Genomic DNA, 21,762 nt, shown 5'->3' on the forward strand with positions numbered 1-21,762 from the left:
CGCAACGTGCAGAAACGTGCGCGCTTACCCCCATCCGGAATGCATTGGGAGAACTTTGGGGCCTCACCACTCGCACACCGTTACTCGAAAAATTCTGAACCGATTTAGAAAGTTGTAGGCCTTGAATTTAACTACAGTCCTGTGGATTTTCAGAGCGATGGCACAAATAGTTTTTGCACAAAGTGCAAAAACATTTCCAAATTTCCAAACTAATGGGGAGATCATTTTCCCATGTATTCCTATGGCGCCATTCAAAGCGGATGGGAAAATGTCGAGAAAAAAGACAAAATTCACCTTTTTTCTGAGTCACGTATCTTTCTCATACTTGCACGTAGAAATGTCATTCAAACTTCAAAACGGAGGAAAACTTCTCTTCTCTCTCCAAACCCGAAACAGTTTTTTCCTAAAATGTACAGTTTTCAAGATATGAGCGCTCAAGCGAGGACTGGAAATCACTTTTTTGACAAATTTAGAGTTAAGCTCAAATTTTTTAGAGTGAGAGAACCAGTCAAAAAATGACCTCTTTTTTATTTGTAACTCGAGCTCACGGCCAAACCGTAAAAGGTAGACGGATAATTTTTGGTCAGAATGTAGACATAGGTGTTGGGATTCATAAAATGTGACTTTGACAGGCGGGGTATACACAAAATTCAAATGGGGGGGCTAACAGCCACGCAAATTCCTGCCTCGGTGTCCATTGACTGCAATGTAATAAAAAAAATAAAAAGGTTTTCTTCCAAAAAATCTCACTTTGTTTTCGAACTGCCGTTACTAACACATTTTAAGGAATATCTGCCCCTTTTTGCCCCTAGCAACCAGAGCTCAACTGTTGACTGATTAGACTGACCCAGACCTTGTCACATGACACAGTCATTACAGACTTCATGTAATATAACCTGGATAATGGAGAAATCTGAACCCTGACCTTTTGACCTTACATGATCCCCAGTCCTGCTGGGAACCGGTTCATTGGATATATATGTATATTATTATTATTATACATATAAATATTTACATTTGTATATTATATATATATATATACAAATTAGCCCCGCCCCTTCTTCTGATTGGCTGATACGTTAAAGTCCAATATCTTTTGAATGGTTTGACATACAGAGTCATGGGTGGTGTCATTGGACTCTGTCTAGTCCTTCACCTTTATTGCTTGTAAAATGTACACAAATGTGCAGCAGCCCGCCGTGGCACTCTCGAAATTTCTGCGAGGAAATTGTCTAGTTACTTCTGTATTTTCTTTTTCTACTGGTCTCTACTGGTTTCTACTGGTCTCTACTGGTCTCTGTTGGTCTCTACTGGTCTCTACTGGTCTATACTGGTCTCTACTGGTCTCTACTGGTCTCTACTGACTCCTACTGGACTCTACTGGTCTCTACTGGTCTCTACTGACTCCTGCTGGTCTTTACTGGTCTGTACTGGTCTGTACTGGTCTTTACTGGTCTCTGCTGGACAGGAAGTGTCAGATCTACGTCTGAAAAGCGACTCGTACCTTCAGGAAGTCTCGGACCTGCAGGAAGTTCTGCAGTGGAAGGAGAAGAAGATTGGGGTAAAGATTTCTACGTTTGCAGAGGCAGAACTGGAACTGGGAACCAGTTCAGCTGGAACTGGTTCCTGGGGGAACTTTAGTGCAGGGAAACAGGAAACTAGCAGGAAATGTTCAAAGATGAAACTACCGGGAAATGTTAAGATATAAAACTAGCGGGAAATGTTCAGAGATAAAACTAGCACAAAATGTTAAGAGATAAAACTAGCGGGAAATGTTCAGAGATGAAACTACCGGGAAATGTTCAGAGATAAAACTAGCAGGAAATGTTCAGAGATAAAACTAGCACAAAATGTTAAGAGATAAAACTAGCGGGAAATGTTCAGAGATAAAACTAGCACAAAATGTTAAGAGATAAAACTAGCGGGAAATGTTCAGAGATAAAACTAGCTGGAAATGTTCAGAGATAAAACTAGCGGGAAATGTTCAGAGATAAAACTAGCGGGAAATGTTCAGAGATAAAACTAGTGGGAAATGTTCAGAGATAAAACTAGCGGGAAATGTTCAGAGATAAAACTAGCTGGAAATGTTAAGAGATAAAACTAGCGGGAAATGTTAAGAGATAAAACTAGCTGGAAATGTTAAGAGATAAAACTAGCGGGAAACGTTCAGAGATAAAACTAGCGGGAAATGTTCAGAGATGAAACTAGCAGGAAATGTTCAGAGATAAAACTAGCTGGAAATGTTCAGAGATAAAACTAGCGGGAAATGTTCAGAGATAAAACTAGCGGGAAATGTTCAGAGATAAAACTAGCGGGAAATGTTCAGAGATAAAACTAGTGGGAAATGTTCAGAGATAAAACTAGCGGGAAATGTTCAGAGATAAAACTAGCAGGAAATGTTCAGAGATAAAACTAGTGGGAAATGTTCAGAGATAAAACTAGCAGGAAATGTTAAGAGATAAAACTAGTGGGAAATGTTCAGAGATAAAACTAGTGGGAAATGTTCAGATATAAAACTAGCGGGAAATGTTCAGAGATAAAACTAGCACAAAATGTTAAGAGATAAAACTAGCGGGAAATGTTCAGAGGTAAAACTAGCTGGAAATGTTCAGAGATAAAACTAGCGGGAAATGTTCAGAGATAAAACTAGCGGGAAATGTTCAGAGATAAAACTAGTGGGAAATGTTCAGAGATAAAACTAGCGGGAAATGTTCAGAGATAAAACTAGCTGGAAATGTTAAGAGATAAAACTAGCGGGAAATGTTAAGAGATAAAACTAGCTGGAAATGTTAAGAGATAAAACTAGCGGGAAACGTTCAGAGATAAAACTAGCGGGAAATGTTCAGAGATGAAACTAGCAGGAAATGTTCAGAGATAAAACTAGCAGGAAATGTTCAGAGATAAAACTAGCGGGAAATGTTAAGAGATAAAACTAGCGGGAAATGTTCAGAGATAAAACTAGCGGGAAATGTTAATTCAATTCAATTCAATTTTATTTATATAGCGTCTAATACAACAGAGTTGTCTCTAGACGCTTTACAGAGACCCATACCCAGAACATGACCCCCGAGCAGATATTACATAAACAATGGCAGGTAAAAAACTCCCCTAGTGGGAGAAAAACCTTAAGCCAAACAGTGGCAAGGAAAAACTCCCCTTTAGGAGGGAAGAAACCTTGAGCAGGACCAGGCTCATCAGGGGGGACCCTCCTGCCGAGGGCCAGACTGGTGGGTCAGGGACGGCAACAGCACAGCAGGCAGGTGGAAGCAGCAACGGGATGACCGGGGGTGGGGACCGCAGGCCAGCACACAGCTCCCGAAGCTCCGGCCCAATCAGCAAGTCCCAGGTTGGGGTGCAGGGTCAGGAAAAGACTTGTGCTCCGTAATGCAAGCTACAAGCCACCCACGGCCACCTGCAGGACAAAAGAGAGAAAAGGGAGGAGAAGGGGGGGGCAGCAACGGGATGACCAGGGGTGGGGACCGCAGGCCAGCACACAGCTCCCGAAGCTCCGGCCCAATCAGCAAGTCCCAGGTTGGGGTGCAGGGTCAGGGAAAGACTTGTGCTCCGTAATGCAAGCTACAAGCCACCCACGACCACCTGCAGGTTCCGGTGTCCGGCAAAGGATGCTGCAACATGGACAAAAGAGAGAAAAGGGAGGAGAAGGGGGGGCCAGCACAAGAAACTACAGGAGCGACTCTGACACACTAAAGTTTACACTACCTAGAGATTTACCAACACCAGCTAGAGGTTTACTAAACACTAACTATAGGCTTTACTAAACAGAAAGGTTTTAAGTTTAGTTTTAAAGGTGGAGGTGGAGTCAGCCTCCTTAACCCAGATTGGAAGTTGGTTCCAAAGTAATGGTGCCTGATAGCAGAACGCCCGCCCTCCAAATCTACATTTAGATACTCTAGGAACTACGAGTAAACCTGCACTCTGAGAACGGAGAGCTCTGACAGGAACATAAGGCACTATCAGGTCTTGCAAATAATGCGGAGCTAAGCCGTTTTGGGCTTTATACGCAAGTAATAAAATTTTAAATTGGATTCTGAATTTTACGGGTAACCAATGGAGCGACGCTAACACTGGAGAGACGTGGTCTCTCCTGCTAATTCCTGTCAGTACTCGTGCTGCTGCATTTTGGATCAGCTGGAGCCTATTCAGCAAATTACTTGGACATCCTGCTAACAACACATTACAGTAATCTAGTCTAGAAGATACAAACGCATGAACTAGTTTTTCTGCATCACTCTGTGAGAGGATTTTCCTAATCTTTGCAATATTACGGAGATGGAAAAAGGCTATTTTACAAACCTGATTGACATATGGTTTAAACGACAAATCCTGATCGAAAATAACACCAAGATTTCTCACAGTTGCACTGGAAGCCATCGCAACACCATCTAATCCCTTCCTAAGATGCTCTGGACCAAGAATGATAACCTCTGTTTTATCTGAATTTAGAAGCAGGAAATTTCTGGACATCCAGTCCTTGATGTCCCTAAGACATGCCTGAAGTTTAACTAACGGTTCTGTTTCATCCGGCTTCATAGACAAATAGAGCTGCGTATCATCAGCATAACAATGAAAGTGTATGCCGTGATTCTGGATTATACTTCCCAACGGCTGCATGTATAAACTGAACAAGATTGGCCCTAGCACTGAACCCTGCGGAACACCATAACAGACCCTTGACTGTTCTGAAGAAACCTCATGTACATGAACAAACTGGAACCTGTCAGATAGATATGATTTAAACCAACATAGAGCTGTCCCTTTAATCCCAACAACATGCTCTAACCTGTGCAGTAAAATGCCATGATCTATAGTGTCAAAAGCAGCACTGAGGTCCAGTAGAACCAGTATGGACACTAATCCCTTATCTGAGGCCATAAGGAGGTCATTCGTGACTCGAACAAGTGCTGTCTCTGTGCTATGATGCATTCTGAACCCTGACTGAAAGACTTCAAACAGATCATTTCTATACAAATAGTCACATAACTGGCTTGAAACTGCCTTTTCCAGAATTTTAGACACAAATGGAAGGTTGGAAATTGGTCTATAATTAGCTAAGGTGTCTGGGTCAAGAGAAGGTTTTTTAAGTAAAGGTTTAATTACTGCGACTTTGAAAACCTGTGGTACATATCCTAAACTTAGGGATAGGTTAATTTGGTCCAGTATTGTCGTACCAATAAGAGAAAAAACATGTTTGAATAGACGAGTCGGGATGGGGTCTAACATACATGTGGTTGACTTAGCTCTATTAACGAGTGAAGTCAGCTCAGGGAGGTCTATAGGATCAAAACAGTCTAGAGACAAGTCAGAGCCTAGGGAAGTCGCTAAAGCTGAAGAAACACCTACAACCGGCTGGTTGATTTCTTCTCTAATTCTCGCGATTTTACTGTTGAAGAAGCCCATAAAGTCCTCACTACTGAGAGCTGCAGGAATGCACGGCTCAACAGAGTTGTGACTCTTTGTCAGCCTGGCTACAGTGCTGAACAGAAAACGTGGGTTACTTTTGTTATCCTCTATCAGCGTTGAATAATAAGCTGTTCTGGCTTTGCGAATGGCTTTTTTATATACTATTAGAATATCTTTCCATTCACGATGAGAGTCTACAGACCTACAAGAGTACCACTTCCTTTCCATTTTACGCACGTTTTGTTTCAACATGCGGATATCTGAATTGTACCAGGGAGTTAAGCTCCTGTGGCTAGAAACCCTCCTTTTCAAAGGAGCAACTTCATCTAAAGCTGAATGCAACAAATCAGCAGTGTTACTAGCAAGGAAATCAACATCTGCAGAGGTAGAACCCAGGTCACTGGCCTCGACTACATCACTATTTCGCACTGTCGTAAGATAAGCAATGGCCTCCCTAAATTTAACAATAACTTCATCAGACAAACATCTGCTAAAATAATACCTCCTATTTTGCACTTCAACATCAACAAAATTAAATTCAAACGTTATTAAGTAATGGTCGGATAAAAGGGAGTTTACAGGTGACACCAACAGACCATCAGTTTCAACACCGTAGGTGAGAACGAGATCGAGAGTATGATTAAAACAGTGCGTCGGTTTATCCACTTTTTGTGAGATACCCATTGATTCTAGAAGAGAATCGAAGGCTAATTTAAGATTATCGCTTTCAACATCCATATGAATGTTAAAATCACCCACTATGATGAATTTATCTGTGCTGATCAATAATCCAGAAAGGAAATCTGAAAATTCAGACAAAAACTCCAGATACGCACCAGCAGGGGGCCGGTACACTACCACTAACACAACTGGCTTCTCTGATTTCCGGCTCGGAAATTTCAGACCAAGCATGAGGCTTTCAAATGTATTATAGTTGCACTTGGGTTCAATTTTTGTTTGGAGACCGGAGTTATAAATTGCTGCGACTCCTCCGCCTCGGCCCGTGCTTCTAGGAATGTGATGATTAAAGTAGCCGGGCGGAGTTGATTCATTCAAACTAACATACTCTTCCTCCTGTAACCATGTTTCTGTTAAGCAGAAAATATCACTCCTGCTCTCTGTAATTATATCATTTACTAACAGAGACTTAGAGCTTAATGATCGTATATTTAGTAGTCCGCATCTAATTTTTCGGTCTGTAATTGGTACCAAATGTGCATTGGTTTTAATTTTTACAAGGTTATCTTGGTTAACGCCTCTATAACGCTGCACCTGTTAAGGCACGCTGTTAAGAGATAAAACTAGCGGGAAATGTTCAGAGATAAAACTAGCAGGAAATGTTCAGAGATAAAACTAGCAGGAAATGTTCAGAGATAAAACTAGCAGGAAATGTTCAGAGATAAAACTAGCGGGAAATGTTCAGAGATAAAACTAGCGGGAAATGTTCAGAGATGAAACTAGCAGGAAATGTTCAGATATAAAACTAGCAGGAAATGTTAAGAGATAAAACTAGCGGGAAATGTTCAGAGATAAAACTAGCGGGAAATGTTCAGGGATAAAACTAGCGGGAAATGTTAAAAGATAAAACTAGCGGGAAATGTTAAAAGATAAAACTAGCGGGAAATGTTCAGAGATAAAACTAGCGGAAATGTTAAGAGGCAAAACTAGCTGGAAATGTTCAGAGATAAAACTAGCGGGAAATGTTCAGAGGTAAAAGTGGCAGCGAAGTTCTAGCGTTCGTGTTTGTAACGTCCTGATTGGACGGTGAATCACCAGAAAGTTCAGCTCTGCCTCTGGAAACACTTTCTAACATTTCTCTCCATTTCCTGTTTCCTGTCTTTCCTCACTAACTCCTTCCTTCCTTCCTTCCCTCGCCACCTCGCTAACCTTGCTAAGGCGCTAGAGCGGCAGAGCGAAGTGTCCGACATCGTTCGGATCGATCGCGACCGTCTGCAGGACGAGGTCGTCCGGCTGAGGGAGTGGCTGCAGGTATTCACTCGTTCATCAACATGAACGGTCTTAACTCTCACCTGATTAACTTTCTGCTTCATCTTCCAAACTTTCTTCGAGTTTTCTTCTAGAAAATTAGTGGCATGCCGAAATTACAATTGTCCAAAACGGCCCGAAGGGAAATGTTGCTAGCATTTTGCTAGAAAGCTAAAGTGGCAAAAATCCCCCTGCGCAAGAAAAAATGCGGAAGAAAAAAATCACCAAAACATAAAACCGAATAAACCTGAAAAATAAAGGCGATATATTAGTATCCAGAAACGCTTTCCCTTTTCTTCCGCTTATTTTAATTATTCCGCACGCTTTTTCGTCCGTTAATGCTTCCCGAACCAGAACGTGCACCCATGCATGGCATACATCGTTGGATGTGTGTCCATCGTGCCTCGATGGGCATTACTTTTCTCAGTCAAAAGTGTTACCGTGGCAACGCTAGATGGCAAAAAGCAAAATAAAAAAAAGGCGAAAATTGCGGCGAAAATTGCGGCGAAGATTACGGCGCTTATTGCTCGGCCGAACTTTATCGTAGAGACAGCGTTCAAATTTACAATCACTCGGCTCGATTGTCACTAAAGGAACCTACAACGTCATCATGCTAATTATTACAGTTATTTAACCAATATTTACCGATATTTAACTTTCAATTTAAAAAAAAATCCCTTTTATTTTGGACGCTTGTTGCTAGGCAACGGTTTATCGTACAGACATCATTACAACATTAAAAACCCGGGACCCGTTGTACTGCAACAGATTTTAGTCTCATCATGCTAGCTATTACGGTTTTTGAGATATTTAACTATTCTAATTTTGATGCTAACGGAACTTTGGGCGCTTGTTGCTCGGCAACGCGATATCGCAGAGACATCGATCCAACGTTAAAAGACTCGGGACGGTGTGGACGACGACATACTGAGGTTTCATTAGGCTGTTATTTACAGCTTTTGAGATATTGAGCCAGTAGGGCCCATGTCAACATTTCCTGAAATGTTATAGTTCATCTTTACAGTTTCTACTGGGATCAACTAATCTGTCATGAACGACTCTCTCAACAGAAACACGGAGTCGACGCCCCCGACGTGACCAACGGAGAACCGGCCCGCGACGATGATGTCATCTCAGAATCTTCCTCCCAATTGGCCGAGGAGTCGCCGCAGGGCGGCAGAGAGAGCATTCTGGGTAAGAACCTGCTTAACCGGACTAACACTAACAACAGCTTTGTAACAAACGGTCAGTTTGGACGGTGAGAGGTTTAACATCTCGGGGGTCGTGTTCTGGTCTCTGGAAAGCGCCTAGAGATAACTTTTGTTGTAAAAGACGCTATATAAATACAATTTAATTGAATTGAATAGTTCTCGTCTAGGTGTGGTCTAGTTCTGGTCCAGCTGTGGTTTAGATTCAGATTCAGATTCAGAAAACTTTATTCATCCCGAGGGGCAATTGCAAGACAACTGAGCAGCAAGACGTTGAAAATCTCAAATAGAACAAGAAATAAAATAGAATAAAATGAACAGGGATGTGGGGGGTGAGTTTAGCAGCTGGAATTAAAGAGCAGGGTAGCTTTGGGGACAAAAGTGTCTCTCCTCCTCTCAGTCCTGCAGGCGACGCAGCGCAGGCGCCTCCTGGAGGGGAAACACTGGAATGCAGGATGGAGTATGTGGGAGGGGTCCTTCATGATTTTATCTGCCTGGCTGAGGGCCTGCTGGTTGAAAACCACAGACAGAGTTCTGACCGGCAGGCCGATGATTTTAGAGCATAAAGATGCTCTGCAGTCTGTTCCTGTTCTGGTGCTGAGGGAGTCTAGTTTTGTCCCATGTTCCTTGTGAAGCAGAATAAAGGTCTGGTTTTGACCCACCTTTGACCTCTGGTGGGTTTAACCACCACAGTAACCTGCAGGTATCTGACCCCGACTCCTTGGTGGGTTTTCTGACCCAGCAGGGTTTCAGTCATGGATTACAAAACAATCAATATGTGAAGGCACCGGGGTCTCAGATTATTCCATGTCCGTTTTGGTCGTCCATAAGTCCATAACTGCAAAAGTCACAAAACCCTCACCGTCCAAAGGTTCCAACTTGAGTGAAGTTTACTAAACGTTTCTACTTCTCTACTGACCTGATCAAACCTGTTTCTGGTGATTTAAACGGTGTGATCATAAGGTGGTGATTCCAGGTTGTTTCTAACTCCTAAAAATCCACCATCGTCTGCAACCAAGGTGCTGTAATTCCTCAGTGATCAAATGGGTTGATTCCCGTCCTCTCATTTCCTCTGTTCCATCGTCGTGACGGTCTTGGTCTGATTTAAACGGTGTGATCATAAGGTGGTGATTCCAGGTTGTTTCTAACTCCTAACAAGTCGTCGTCTGCAGAAGATCCAACCAAGGTGCTGTAATTCCTCGGTGATCAAACCGCTTGATTCCTCTCCTTTCCTCTCTTCCATCGTGGTGACGGTTGTTCGGTCCTCCAATGTCTCCTCGTGGTCTTTCAGGGAAAACCCGCCCGGGGCAGGCGAAGACCGGACGCTGCAAGGTCTCCAAACGCCCGCAATCTCCCCACACCTCCACGAACGACCAAACCAGAACCAGAGACAAACAGAGCACCGAAAAACCCCCCAGGGCCGAGGAAAACAAGAAGTCCAGGAGCAAGGGAGCGGAGAAGGATCCCTGCAGGAAACCTCCGGCCAGAACCGACCGAGGAGTCAGGAGGACGAAGGACGAGCCCCGGGACCCCCGTGACCTCCGACCCCCCAGCCGCTCGGCCACGCCGGCTCTCCGGGTCCCGGGATCCAGACTGGTCCCCCCCAGACCGGCCAGAGACCTGGTCCTGGAGAACCGAGCCGTGGTGTTGGGTCTGTTAGCCGCCGGGAAGCTGAACTTCCTGTCGGACCAGAGTCCAGAAGTTCCCGGGGTTCTGGAGCAGAGGAAGAACTCTGCAGGGGATCTGGATCTGGACGGGGGACCGGGAGACTTTAGGGATGCCGGTACTCAGACTTCAGGGAACCAGAATCGTCCGGAGTCCGGGGAACCGGGTCCGGAAGTTGCTGCAAACGCCGACGGAATCAAGAACGAGTCGGAACTGGAACAAGACGTGGAGGATGCGTCTCTTCCTGAGGAACTGGAGGAACTGGAGGAACCGAAGGTTCACGAACCGGTCCAGGGAGACCAGGTCCAAGTCCAGGGAGACCAGGTCCAGGTCCGTCCGGAGGACCAGGTGCAGGTCCAGGTCCGTCCGGAGGTCCAGATCTGGACCAGTCTGGATCACACACTCACAGGGCTGCAGGGACTGGCCGATAACCGGGGCCAGGCGGCCGAGGTTTCCAGGATCTTCTCAGAAATCCTGAGCTCTCTTCACCGCTGGAGCTCCGATCTGGAGAAGACCCTGAACATCGGGGCTGAGAACGAGTCCGGGTCGGACCTGGACCTGCAGGACCTGCAGGACCAGACCCCCGAGTGTCGGCAGTGCCGGCAAGGCCGTCCAAGCGGATCTCCGGAGATCCCTGGACCTCCGGAGATCCCTGGACCCTCTGGTTCTCTGATCAATAAGGAACAAGGGAGGAAGGGATTCCCTCTGCCGGACCCTGAGACCTCCAGAGAGTCCAGGTCCAGTTCCCATTCCCTCATGAACTCCTCCGAGGAGTTTGTTTTCATCGAGTCTTACTTTGCTGAACCGTTCCAGCCCCCAGCGATGGAGTCGGGGTACCAGGGTTCTCCAGCGATGGAGTCGTGGTACCAGGGGCTCCCCGGGGCCTCCAGGGTTCCCGGTTCTGCTGGTTCTGCCGGTTCTTCCGGTTCTTCCAGGGGTCCGACGGCCCCGTCGATTCCTCCGTCCAGACCGAGTTCTAAAGTCCGGAGGCTCCTTGAGACGACGGCGGAGGAACTCAAGGCCTTGGCGGTTCCAGAGCTGCTGAAGCTCCCGGAGGAACCGCTGGTCCCGCTAGTCCCGGCAGCGCCGCCGCTAGTCCCGCTAGTCCGCGGTTCTCCGGACAAGCCGGCGGCCGGAGACACGGACAGCTGCGAGGAGGCGGACGAGGAGCTGGTCCCGCTGGCGGCGCGGCGTAGTCCCATCGGGATGGAGGACGTGGTCCAGGACCAGGACCAGGACGTCCGTCCAGCAGGGGGCGGCGCGGGACGAAGACGAGGACGAGGAGCCGGCAGGAAATACGAGGGCGGCGACTGCAGCGTTTCCTAGAGCCTTTGTTAAGGCTGAATTATGGTTCTGCGTCAAACCAACGCTGTGCACACGCCATGGCCGTGACGCCGTCGCCGTAGCCGTCGCCGTGACGCCGTCGCCGTGACTCCGTCGCCGTGACGCCGTCGCCGCCGCCGTGACGCCGTCGCCGTGACGCCGTCGCCGTCGCCGTGACGCCGTCGCCGTGACGCCGTCGCCTTGACGCCGTCGCCGTGACGCCGTCGCCGTGACGCCGTCGCCTTGACGCCGTCGCCGTGACGCCGTCGCCGTGACGCCGTCGCCGTGACGCCGTCGCCGTGACGCCGTCGCCGTGACGCCGTCGCCGTGACGCCGTCGCCGTGACGCCGACGCCGTCGCCGTGACGCCGTCGCCGTGACGCCGTCGCCGTGACGCTGTCGCCGTGACGTCGTCTCCGTGACGCCGTCGCCGTGACGGCGTCTCCGTGACGCCGTCGCCGTCGCCGTGATGCCGTCGCCGTGACGCCGTAGCCGTGACGCCGTCGCGGTGACGCTGTCGCCGTGACGCCGTCGCCCTGACCCTGACGCCGACGCCGTCGCCGTGACGCCGTCGCCGTGTCGCCGTGACGCCGTCGCCCTGACGCCGTCGCCGTGACCGCTAGTTAGCAATCTTTTTCAGAATGGTTTATCCGACTTTTCCGGTCACAGTGAATCAAAGAGATAAGAACAACTATTGTGCAAAAAACCAAAACGAAAAAAAATCACACATACACGAAGAAAAGAGGCTGAAAGTTCCCGACTGCTTCAAACCGGAAACCGGAAATGCGTTGCTTCCAAGAACCAATCACAGCCTCTCGTCTGCGTCGCCTCCACGCCTAGTTACAATTTTCGGGAGGTGACGTCAGTGACGGCGTCAGTGACGGCGTCAGTGACGGCGTGTGGTCTGCGTGGACCCAAACCACACGCTGTAGGCACGGCGTCGTTTTGACGCAGAACCATAACTCCAGCTTAAGCCTCTCAGCTTTCCTCCGGAACGGAAACAGTTTGTTAAAATGATCAAAGTTGTGATTTTTCAAAACAAACATGACGTCAACTGTGAGAAACTGGAATTGTTTCTGTTTCACAATCAATGAAATGATCAATAAACGTCGTACCTGACTGAGCTGAGAGTCGTCTTTCTGTCGGTTTGTGGGTCGTGCTGTTGGCGGTAAGCAGAGGTGGACAGAGTACTCGATCCCAGTACTTAAGTAAGAGTACAAATACTACTGGTCAAAATTTACTCCGTTACAAGTAAAAGTAGCTCAGTCAAAATATTACTCGAGTAAGAGTAGAAAAGTACTTGCTTTTAAAGGTACGTAAGTATCCAAACGTAAATGCTTTTAAATTTACTTTAAGTAAAAGTAAGAGTAAGAGTAAGAGTACATTTCTTATTTTTTACATCAGTAAATTACTATATTTTTTCTAAATTAATTTAAGGATCTTTTATCTCTTGTTTCTGAGAATTAACTCTTTGAAACCAGTTGCACTGAGTACTTTTCAGCCTTCCTAGAAATTTACTCGAGTAAAAGTAAAAATATTTGTCTTGGAAATGTATTCAAGTAAGAGTAATAAGTACCAAAGAAATCTAATACTCAAGTAAAGTACAAATCCTCTGGATATGTACTTAAGTACAGTACTCAAGTAAATTTACTCCGTTACTGTCCACCACTGGCGGTAAGCTAGCCGCTAGAACGCCCTCATGTCGTCAAATTTGCTTTACTGTATCGGCCTGAATATAAGACAGTGTTTTTTACATTGAAATGAGACTGAAGAAGTGTTGGTCGTCTTCCATTCAGGTCTAGACGTTACACCATGTCACCACTAGAGGGAGCCAGATATCTGTAAATGCTGAACTGAACTCCCCAGGCCAAAGCAAGTCACCAAGAAGAAACATAAAAACAGTGGTAACAAAGAAAAGAGAAGAAAATCAGAGAAGAGATAACAGAAAATGTAGAAACGTAGTTTCTCCAATGCAGGGGTGCAGATCCATGTCAGGATTGGGGGGGGGGCAACAACGTTATTTTATTTTTAATTTTTTGCCAATATGCAACTCATACCAGGCCATAAATTGGTAAAGACTCGCCAAAAAATACTGCACAGAGAATCATTTATTGAGCTTACCTTTCTTGTTTATTTGTCCTAAACAGCCAACAGTGTGTCTATTATTATAGAGAAATATTAATAATCCTATGGAAGTATTTCAGTACATTAGTATTTATCCTCAATCCTCAGCCAGGAGAGACGTTCATGCATTTCTGCAACAACCAGGAACTTTTCCTGCAGCCTGGTTTTGAGCCACTTGTAGTTTTGTTAGAAGACTGCTGGATGCAGCAGACTAAACACCTGAACAGTAATCTAAATGACACAAAACCAATTAACTAACAACTTGATGAAACAACCGTGTTGAAAAAATGCTGCACTTTTACGCGTTGTGTTGAGGAATTTACCAAACCATTTCAGAAGTCCGCTTTGTGGTATAGTGAGTTTTATCCAGCCGGCGGTGAGCGGACCTACACAGACCAGAGTCAGGTTGAAATGCCGACCCCGAGAGATTTTACAGCAGGGTTTTTATACAAGAAGCCTGTGATCTTCCAATTCGGGACTGCCCCCTGGGTCAGGAAGTCCATATATGGTATTGAGTCCTCGTCTCTGCAGGAGCTGGAAGTCAAAGCCACTCCCACGGTGCCTGTCTCGGCAGGGATTCAAGACGCCGGAACTTGTGTGAGACAATAGGTCACAGACGAAAAGTAATTTACAGTTGGATGTGATCTGTGGCCAAATGTCCCCATCGGGCATTTGGCATGACTGTCACTAAGTTCCAAATCTGTTTGAGGCAACTTCCAAGGTCTGATAGGAAGTTGAAGCAAAGGTGTTGGGTCCTAGTTCAAAGCCCTGCAGGAGGTAGGACTGGGGCAACCTGCACAATGCTTCATCAGTTGCCATGGCAACAGCTCTGTTGATGTGATCAGACCATGACGACGTACAATCCAGCCAAAGTCCCAGAAGCTCCACCGTTGGTGGACCCGGATTCTAACCCTCAAGACGGTCCAAACCTTATAATCCAGTGGTAAAAACGGGACGTGCTGCACTTTTCAATCGTTTCATCCTGAACCCACGGTTCACTTCCTGTTTGATTTCTGTTTCAGAGCTGCGACTGAAGAAGCTGTTCGAGGAACGAGAGAGTTTACGGGATCAGGTGAGAGTTTACGGGAGAGTTTACGGGATCAGGTGAGAGTTTACGGGAGAGTTTACGGGATCAGGTGAGACCAGCGGAGCTGGAATCAGCAGGTTACAGATGAACGGATGCTGACGCCCCCCTGTGGACAGGTGAGGCTACTGCAGTCGCAGCTGCACCGGCGGACCGGGCCGGACCGGGACCGGGGGCCGGACCGGGACTGGGGGCCGGACCGGGGGCCAGTCCGGGACCAGATCCAGGGGCCGGATCGGGACGGGCTGGAGAACGGGATGGCTGCTCATCTGCTGGACCTGCAGAGTGAGTTTTGGTTTGTTTTATTGTTTGCACTCGTAAAAAGGAACATTACACAGAGGAAAAAGTTAAGAAAAGATGAGCAGGAGAGTCATAAAAAACCCCAAGGGGCTTATAAACGACTCCCCCTCCTAAAAACAAGAGAAAATAAAAAAACAATAATTCACAAAACCATATAAGCACAATCCATAGGCCTATTCAATTCAATTCAATTCAATTTTATCTATATAGGGTCTAATACGACATAGTTGCCTCCAGGATCTTTCCTTTTCAACTATGACTACTGACTCTAACACACTAGAGTTTACACTACCTAGAGATTTACCAACACCAGCTAGAGGTTTACTAAACACTAACTATAGGCTTTACTAAACAGAAAGGTTTTAAGTTTAGTTTTAAAGGTGGAGGTGGTGTCAGCCTCCTTAACCCAGATTGGAAGTTGGTTCCATAGTAGTGGTGCCTGATAGCAGAACGCCCGCCCTCCAAATCTACATTTAGATACTCTAGGAACTACGAGTAAACCTGCACTCTGAGAGCAGAGAGCTCTGCCAGGAACATAAGGCTCTATCAGGTCTTGTAAATACTGCGGAGCTAAGCCGTTTTGGGCTTTATATGCAAGTGATACAATTTTAAATTGGATTCTGAAGCCTATCCAGTATAACTGATAACTTCAGAATACAATTAAATAGCTTAGAAATATATTTGAATAATGGTGAATGAAAAACACATATATTAAAAACCTATAAACTTTTTTTCAGCTTTCTTTTGAATGCAGATAATGTTTTAAACAGAGGGTTGGACGGTGTTAAACGTGGAGAGTTAGTTGCAATTCTTACTAAAGATTTTTGGAGTTTATAAATAGGTTGTTATAAAGAAGGATGATTGCCCAAATTAAATTACAATAAGAGATATGGGAATAAATTAAACTGTTGTACAAAGTCAATAGAGTACTTACTTTTAAAAAGGCTTTAACCAGTGTGTGTGGTGTCAACCGTCTAATGCCCTCAAAGCCCTCATCCGCGCATAGCCAAATGGCTAAGGGTTCTATCGCAATTGCGAACAGCAACAGCGACAGCGGACAGCCCTGTCTAGTGCCTCGATGAAGGGGGGAAAGAGGGTGATTGCATATTGTTTGTTTGCACTGATGCCATTGGGGCAGAGTACAGTAACTTAACCCAAAAGATGAATTCCTCCCCCAGGCCAAATCTTCTCATGATTTCAAAGAGATACTTCCACTCCACCCTGTCGAAGGCCTTTTCTGCGTCGAGTGAAACCACCACCTCCGGAGTATCTGGGTTGGGCATATTAAGAATGTTGAGGAGTCTTCTGGTAGAAAAATGGATTTCTGAACAGATAACATTATATTTGAATGCTACTTCCTTCTCACTGCATCCTATGCAATTTGGATTTCGAGGTCATCATTCTACAGAAACTGCAAATTGTTTTCTTCTGGAAAATATTAAAACTAAATTGGACAAGGGGACGTGTGGTGGGCGCCATCTTCCTTGATTTAAAGAAAAAGGCTTTGACATAGTCGATCATGAGGTTTTAATTACCAAGTTGTCAAAGTTTAATTTTTCACCTGATGTAATTAAATGGATAAAATCATATTTGACAGATAGAGAGCAATGTGTTCGCATTGACAAGAAAATCAAATGGTTGATAATAATATTGGTGTACCTCAGGGTTCAACTCTGGGTCCTCTGTTATTTAGTCTGTATATTAATGACTTACCTGAAGTTTGTGCACCTACGGTAACGTGTCAGATGTTTGTTGACGACACGTCTGCTGGAGACCCAGAGATTCATCCGTTTGTCTCCTCAGGAGACGCCAACCGACAGATGAGCGAACTCAAGTTCAAGCTGGTGAAATCTGAGCAGGAAGTGACGGCTCTGGAGCAGAACGTGAGTTTCTCAGCCGGACCAGCCTGGGGTTGTTACTCTTGAGGAATATAACAATACAATGCATTTCTGGATCATTACAGACAACATCCACCTCTTAGGGTTCAGTTCCTGTCAGGAAACATTAGTAACGTCCTTCTCCTCCCCAGGAAACATTAACGCCGACATTTCAACCTTTTTCTTGAAATTTTGACTTTTTTCTCGACATTTCGACTTTTTTCTCAAAGTGCATAATGAAAAATAAATCTTCCTCCAGTTCTAACTAATATAGAAACATGCAGCATGTGTTTCTTCATTCTAATTCTGATACAAGACATTTCATTTTTTGCGGCTCCAGACATTTGTTTTTTGTGTTTTTGGTCCAATATGGATCTAAAACATTTTGGGTTGCTGACTCCTGCTCTAGGCTAACCGGAAACCTTCCAAAACAAATTCAAAAACCCTTTCTAGACCAATAGAGACCCTTCAGTACCAACCCAGAACCTCCCAGACCAACCCAGAACCTTCTAACCAAACCGAAAACCTTCCAGACCAACCAGAACTGGTCTCAGCCGTCCTAGAAAGTTTAAACAACAGGGTTACAAGCATGATTAAGTTTTTATTCACAACTCAGAAGTCGGGACTCTCTTTGTTTCCAACGTCATGACAGACAATCGTAGCAGCAGAACTAGTTTTAGGTGGAACAACGTCAACATTAGCTGACGTTAATCTGTATTCCACAAGAACCTGGTACCACGATGCAGTTCTGGATCATTCCAGACAACGTTCACCTCTCAGGGTTCAGTTCCTGTCAGGAAACATTAACATCGGTGTCCTTCACTCCTTCTCCTCCACAGGTGATCCGTCTGGAGGGCCAGGTGAGTCGGTACCGGCTGGCGTCGGAGAACGCTGAGAAGATTGAAGACGAGCTGAAGGTGGAGAAGAGGAAGCTGCAGAGGGAGGTGAGTCCTTCTCCTATATCTGGGACCTAAACCATCACATAACGTGAAATTAACTCATTGACTGCCAGCCATTTTCAGAGCAGAGAGCTCCAAACTGCCAGTTTTTGGGCATTTTGGCTGATTTCAAAGACCCACAGAATATTGAGTTTTAGGAGTACATAAACATTGAAACTACGTCAAGAAACTTTAGACTCTCGTGAACATAAGGGAAAAAAAGTGTTTATCATTTTCTGTTCTTTAGATATCAGCAGTAGAACATAGGGTGGTTTCAGCGAAAACACAAGGTTTGGACCCAAAAAAAGAAAGAAAAAAAAGAAGCTGCCGGTATTTCTCTGTGTCGTCTCTCTTTTGTCTCGCCATTTCTCTTCTGCACGTCTTCCTTCTTCCTCTTCCTCTTCTAGCCCCCCCCCCCCCCACGATCACTCATCCAAATAGGACATTTGCTGCCATCTACTGGCCTGATATTTACTGACAAGTTGCGCCAGCATAATTGACGCCATATGGCGTCAATGGCAGTGAATGAGTTAAGAACAAATCTCTCAAAAACCGTGTCCACGTTTCTCTTCCCTGCAGCTTCGCTCGGCTCTGGGTCGGATCGGGGAGCTGGAGTCCAGCAACATCCACCTGAACAAACGCCTGGAGAAGATGAAGGCCAACCGGAACGCTCTGCTGGCCCAGCAGTGACAGGAGAAGATGAAGGTCCTGCTGGCCCAGCAGGACGGTCCGTCCTGAAGAAGTGACAGTCCGTCTTGAGGCAGTGCCGGTCCGTCCTAACACCGTGTCCTAACTAGCCAGGCACATTAGTGAAACCATCGTTCACTTTGTGAAACAAGCACCAAATTTTGCACAAAGTGTGTTCTAGGTCTACTTTTTCAAAAAAGCCTGTTAGCCACGCAAAAAAAACAATATGGCTGCCGTTTTCCAAAATGGCCGCCACAAAAGCAGTTTTTTGTGTTTTTTGACCTCACAACGTGTCACATTATGAGCTTGTAGATCGGCGATCATCATAAACATTTATTATAAATGTTTTTCTTTTAGATTTTAATCCGGTTAAAATTTAGAAACTTCATTTCTGATCGAATTGCAACAGAAAACAGATAATATTAGTCAAAATTGGCCCGCCATCTTGAAAACTGGAAGCCATATTTAATTTGTATTGTATTTTATTGTATTGTATTGAAAATTTGGCGCTTGTTTCACAAAGTGAACGATGGTTTCACTAATGTGCCTGGCTAGTAGGGAGATGGACAGAGAGACGCCCTGGCCCAGCAGTGACGGTCCGTCCCGGGACAATGCCGGTCTGGCCCCTCTGGTGTCTTTGGGGTCATAAAATCCCACTTTGAGACGATGGAACCATGTGAGCCACCGCTGACGCCAGATTCACCAGGACTGAAGGAAATTGGAAATCTTTCTTCAGACGGCGTCTGCAGACGCCACCGCCCTTCCTCTTGATGCCAAACATTTACCGAACCCACCGGTCAAACTACCGATCATCCCACTGTTCAATCTACCGATCAACCCACTGATCAATCTACCAGTCAAACTACTGATCATCCCACTGGAGAACCACAAGTCGTCAATCAACTGGTCAAAGAATTCTTCACATCTACAATGCAAACATCTGACAATAAGGTCCATATTCTGCATAACGGATCAATACTCATATTGATCAGCACCAACAGTCCCTGCAAGTCCTGCCCTGCTGTCACTGATCACCTTCCTGAACCGAACACTTTACCGTCAGTCGCGTTGCCGTGGCGACGGAGACGGTTGGAGGACGATCTGAGTTTAGACGAACAATCATCAGATAGAACGAATGTTTTTATCTTCTATTTATTGTTTCAGTCCAACGAACTGAAAACTGGACGTGTTGAATCTCTGCAGATCAATAACAGATCAATAACAGATCAATAACAGACCAATAACAGATCAATAACGGCAGAACATGAAGATGTTTAGAGTTGAGGCTGAAAACCTTCAGGATCTGGAGACGGAAACCTCCAGGATTCACAAACATCTGCTCTAGAAATAAGCTTTATGTTTATAAATCTAGTCAAATCTGTTCTCGTTTGAAGCAAATAAATATTTGCCAGGATGGGGAGAAAAATACTGCTGGCTAGAATTCATAAAACTAGCTAAATATTCTCAAATAATCTTCTAATTTTCTGAAAACGAGGTTTTTTACTGTGAAATCTGCAAACCTGATGGTTCCACCTGGTTGAGGCTCCGCCCCCTGAGCCCTCACAAGCCCCGCCCCCTTCTCTCTGCTGCACCTGAGCCCTCATAAGCCCCGCCCCCTTCTCTCTGCTGCACCTGAGCCCTCATAAGCCCCGCCCCCTTCTCTCTGCTGCACCTGAGCCCTCATAAGCCCCGCCCCCTTCTCTCTGCTGCACCTGAGCCCTCATAAGCCCCGCCCCCTTCTCTCTGCTGCACCTGAGCCCTCATAAGCCCCGCCCCCTTCTCTCTGCTGCACCTGAGCCCTCATAAGCCCCGCCCCCTTCTCTCTGCTGCACCTGAGCCCTCATAAGCCCCGCCCCCTTCTCTCTGCTGCACCTGAGCCCTCATAAGCCCCGCCCCCTTCTCTCTGCTGCACCTGAGCCCTCATAAGCCCCGCCCCCTTCTCTCTGCTGCACCTGAGCCCTCATAAGCCCCGCCCCCTTCTCTCTGCTGCACCTGAGCCCTCATAAGCCCCGCCCTGCAGAAACTGGTAACCATAGTAACTGTCAGACGCTCTGATTGGTCCGGATGATTGAATGTAACACAAATCATTTAAAGGCGGTAAGCCCCGCCCCCAACGCTCCACCGGCCTCACCTGCGTCCAGGTGTGTCCAGGTGTGGAAGTGATGCTCCACAACCAACACCAGGGGGCGCCAAGAAACCGGATCAGAGCAGCTTTTTCATGTTTAGTTGTCGTAAAATCATCTTCAGCCGGTGAATGTTTTACTTTAAACTCAAAATTAATTCCGAGAAACAAGAACAAATAACGGTTGACAGTTTATGACGGAAAACCCGTCTGTTGACGGCATACCTGACGTAGTACTATGGGCAGAAATATGTGCCACTAGAAACTGAATTTGAATCATTTATATTTGAATTTGAATTGCTCAACTTGAATAATTTTGTCAAAAAACTGGATCTGAGTCACATAATTTGAATTTGTATTGTTTAATTTGAATCATTGCATTGAAAAACTGAATCTACATTCAGTTCTCACAATTCAAATTCAGTTCTTGCAATTCAATTTCAATTCTACTGTGCCACATCCGGGTCTTCCGCAGGAACAGCAATCGATACAGATACAAAGAACTACCGTATTGGCCTGAATATAAGACGGTGTTTTTTTAATTTGAAATCAGACTGAAAAAGTGGGGGTCGTCTTACATTCGGGGTCTAGACGTTATACCCATTCACAACACTAGATGGCGCCAGATATCTTTAAAGCAAATGCTGAACTAAACTCCCCAGGACAAAGCCAACCCCTGTCACGAAGAATAAAAATAAAAAATAGTATAAGAAAGAAAAGAGAAGAAAATAAGAGAAGAGATAACAGAAAATGGAGAAACGTAGCGACAATCTGGAGAAAAGTGTGTGGAAGTTCGGCAGGTGAACCGGCAGCTGAGGAGAAGTTATGATGCAAACTTCAACATAATGATTTCAAATAGTCAAAATAACAGGCTTTTTCTCTTGAATATATTGTTATAATCATTTGTTTCAGATATACTGTAATTATTTTCTGTATAAAAATTGAATTTGGTGTTTAAAAAGTATTTCTTCAAACTTGAGTCTTGAAAAAGAGGGTCGTCTTATAATCGGGGTCGTCTTATATTCGAG

General features: G+C 45.5%; 1 protein-coding gene across 1 annotated transcript in view; it reads left to right on the plus strand.

Annotated features, from left to right (window-relative positions):
- Positions 1-18,615, plus strand: part of lrrfip1b (leucine rich repeat (in FLII) interacting protein 1b) — a 32,921-nt gene extending 14,306 nt beyond the window's left edge. Inside the window, exons 12-19 of the mRNA XM_061715808.1 lie at positions 1,469-1,561; positions 7,318-7,410; positions 8,478-8,601; positions 14,749-14,798; positions 14,930-15,095; positions 16,914-16,993; positions 17,827-17,931; positions 18,505-18,615. Coding sequence (XP_061571792.1) covers positions 1,469-1,561; positions 7,318-7,410; positions 8,478-8,601; positions 14,749-14,798; positions 14,930-15,095; positions 16,914-16,993; positions 17,827-17,931; positions 18,505-18,615 — 822 coding nt within the window. The remainder of the gene's footprint in view (positions 1-1,468; positions 1,562-7,317; positions 7,411-8,477; positions 8,602-14,748; positions 14,799-14,929; positions 15,096-16,913; positions 16,994-17,826; positions 17,932-18,504) is intronic.
- The last annotated feature ends 3,147 nt before the right edge of the window (positions 18,616-21,762 follow it).

Source organism: Cololabis saira, chromosome 24, assembly GCF_033807715.1.
Source record: "Cololabis saira isolate AMF1-May2022 chromosome 24, fColSai1.1, whole genome shotgun sequence".
NCBI lineage: Eukaryota > Metazoa > Chordata > Actinopteri > Beloniformes > Belonidae > Cololabis > Cololabis saira.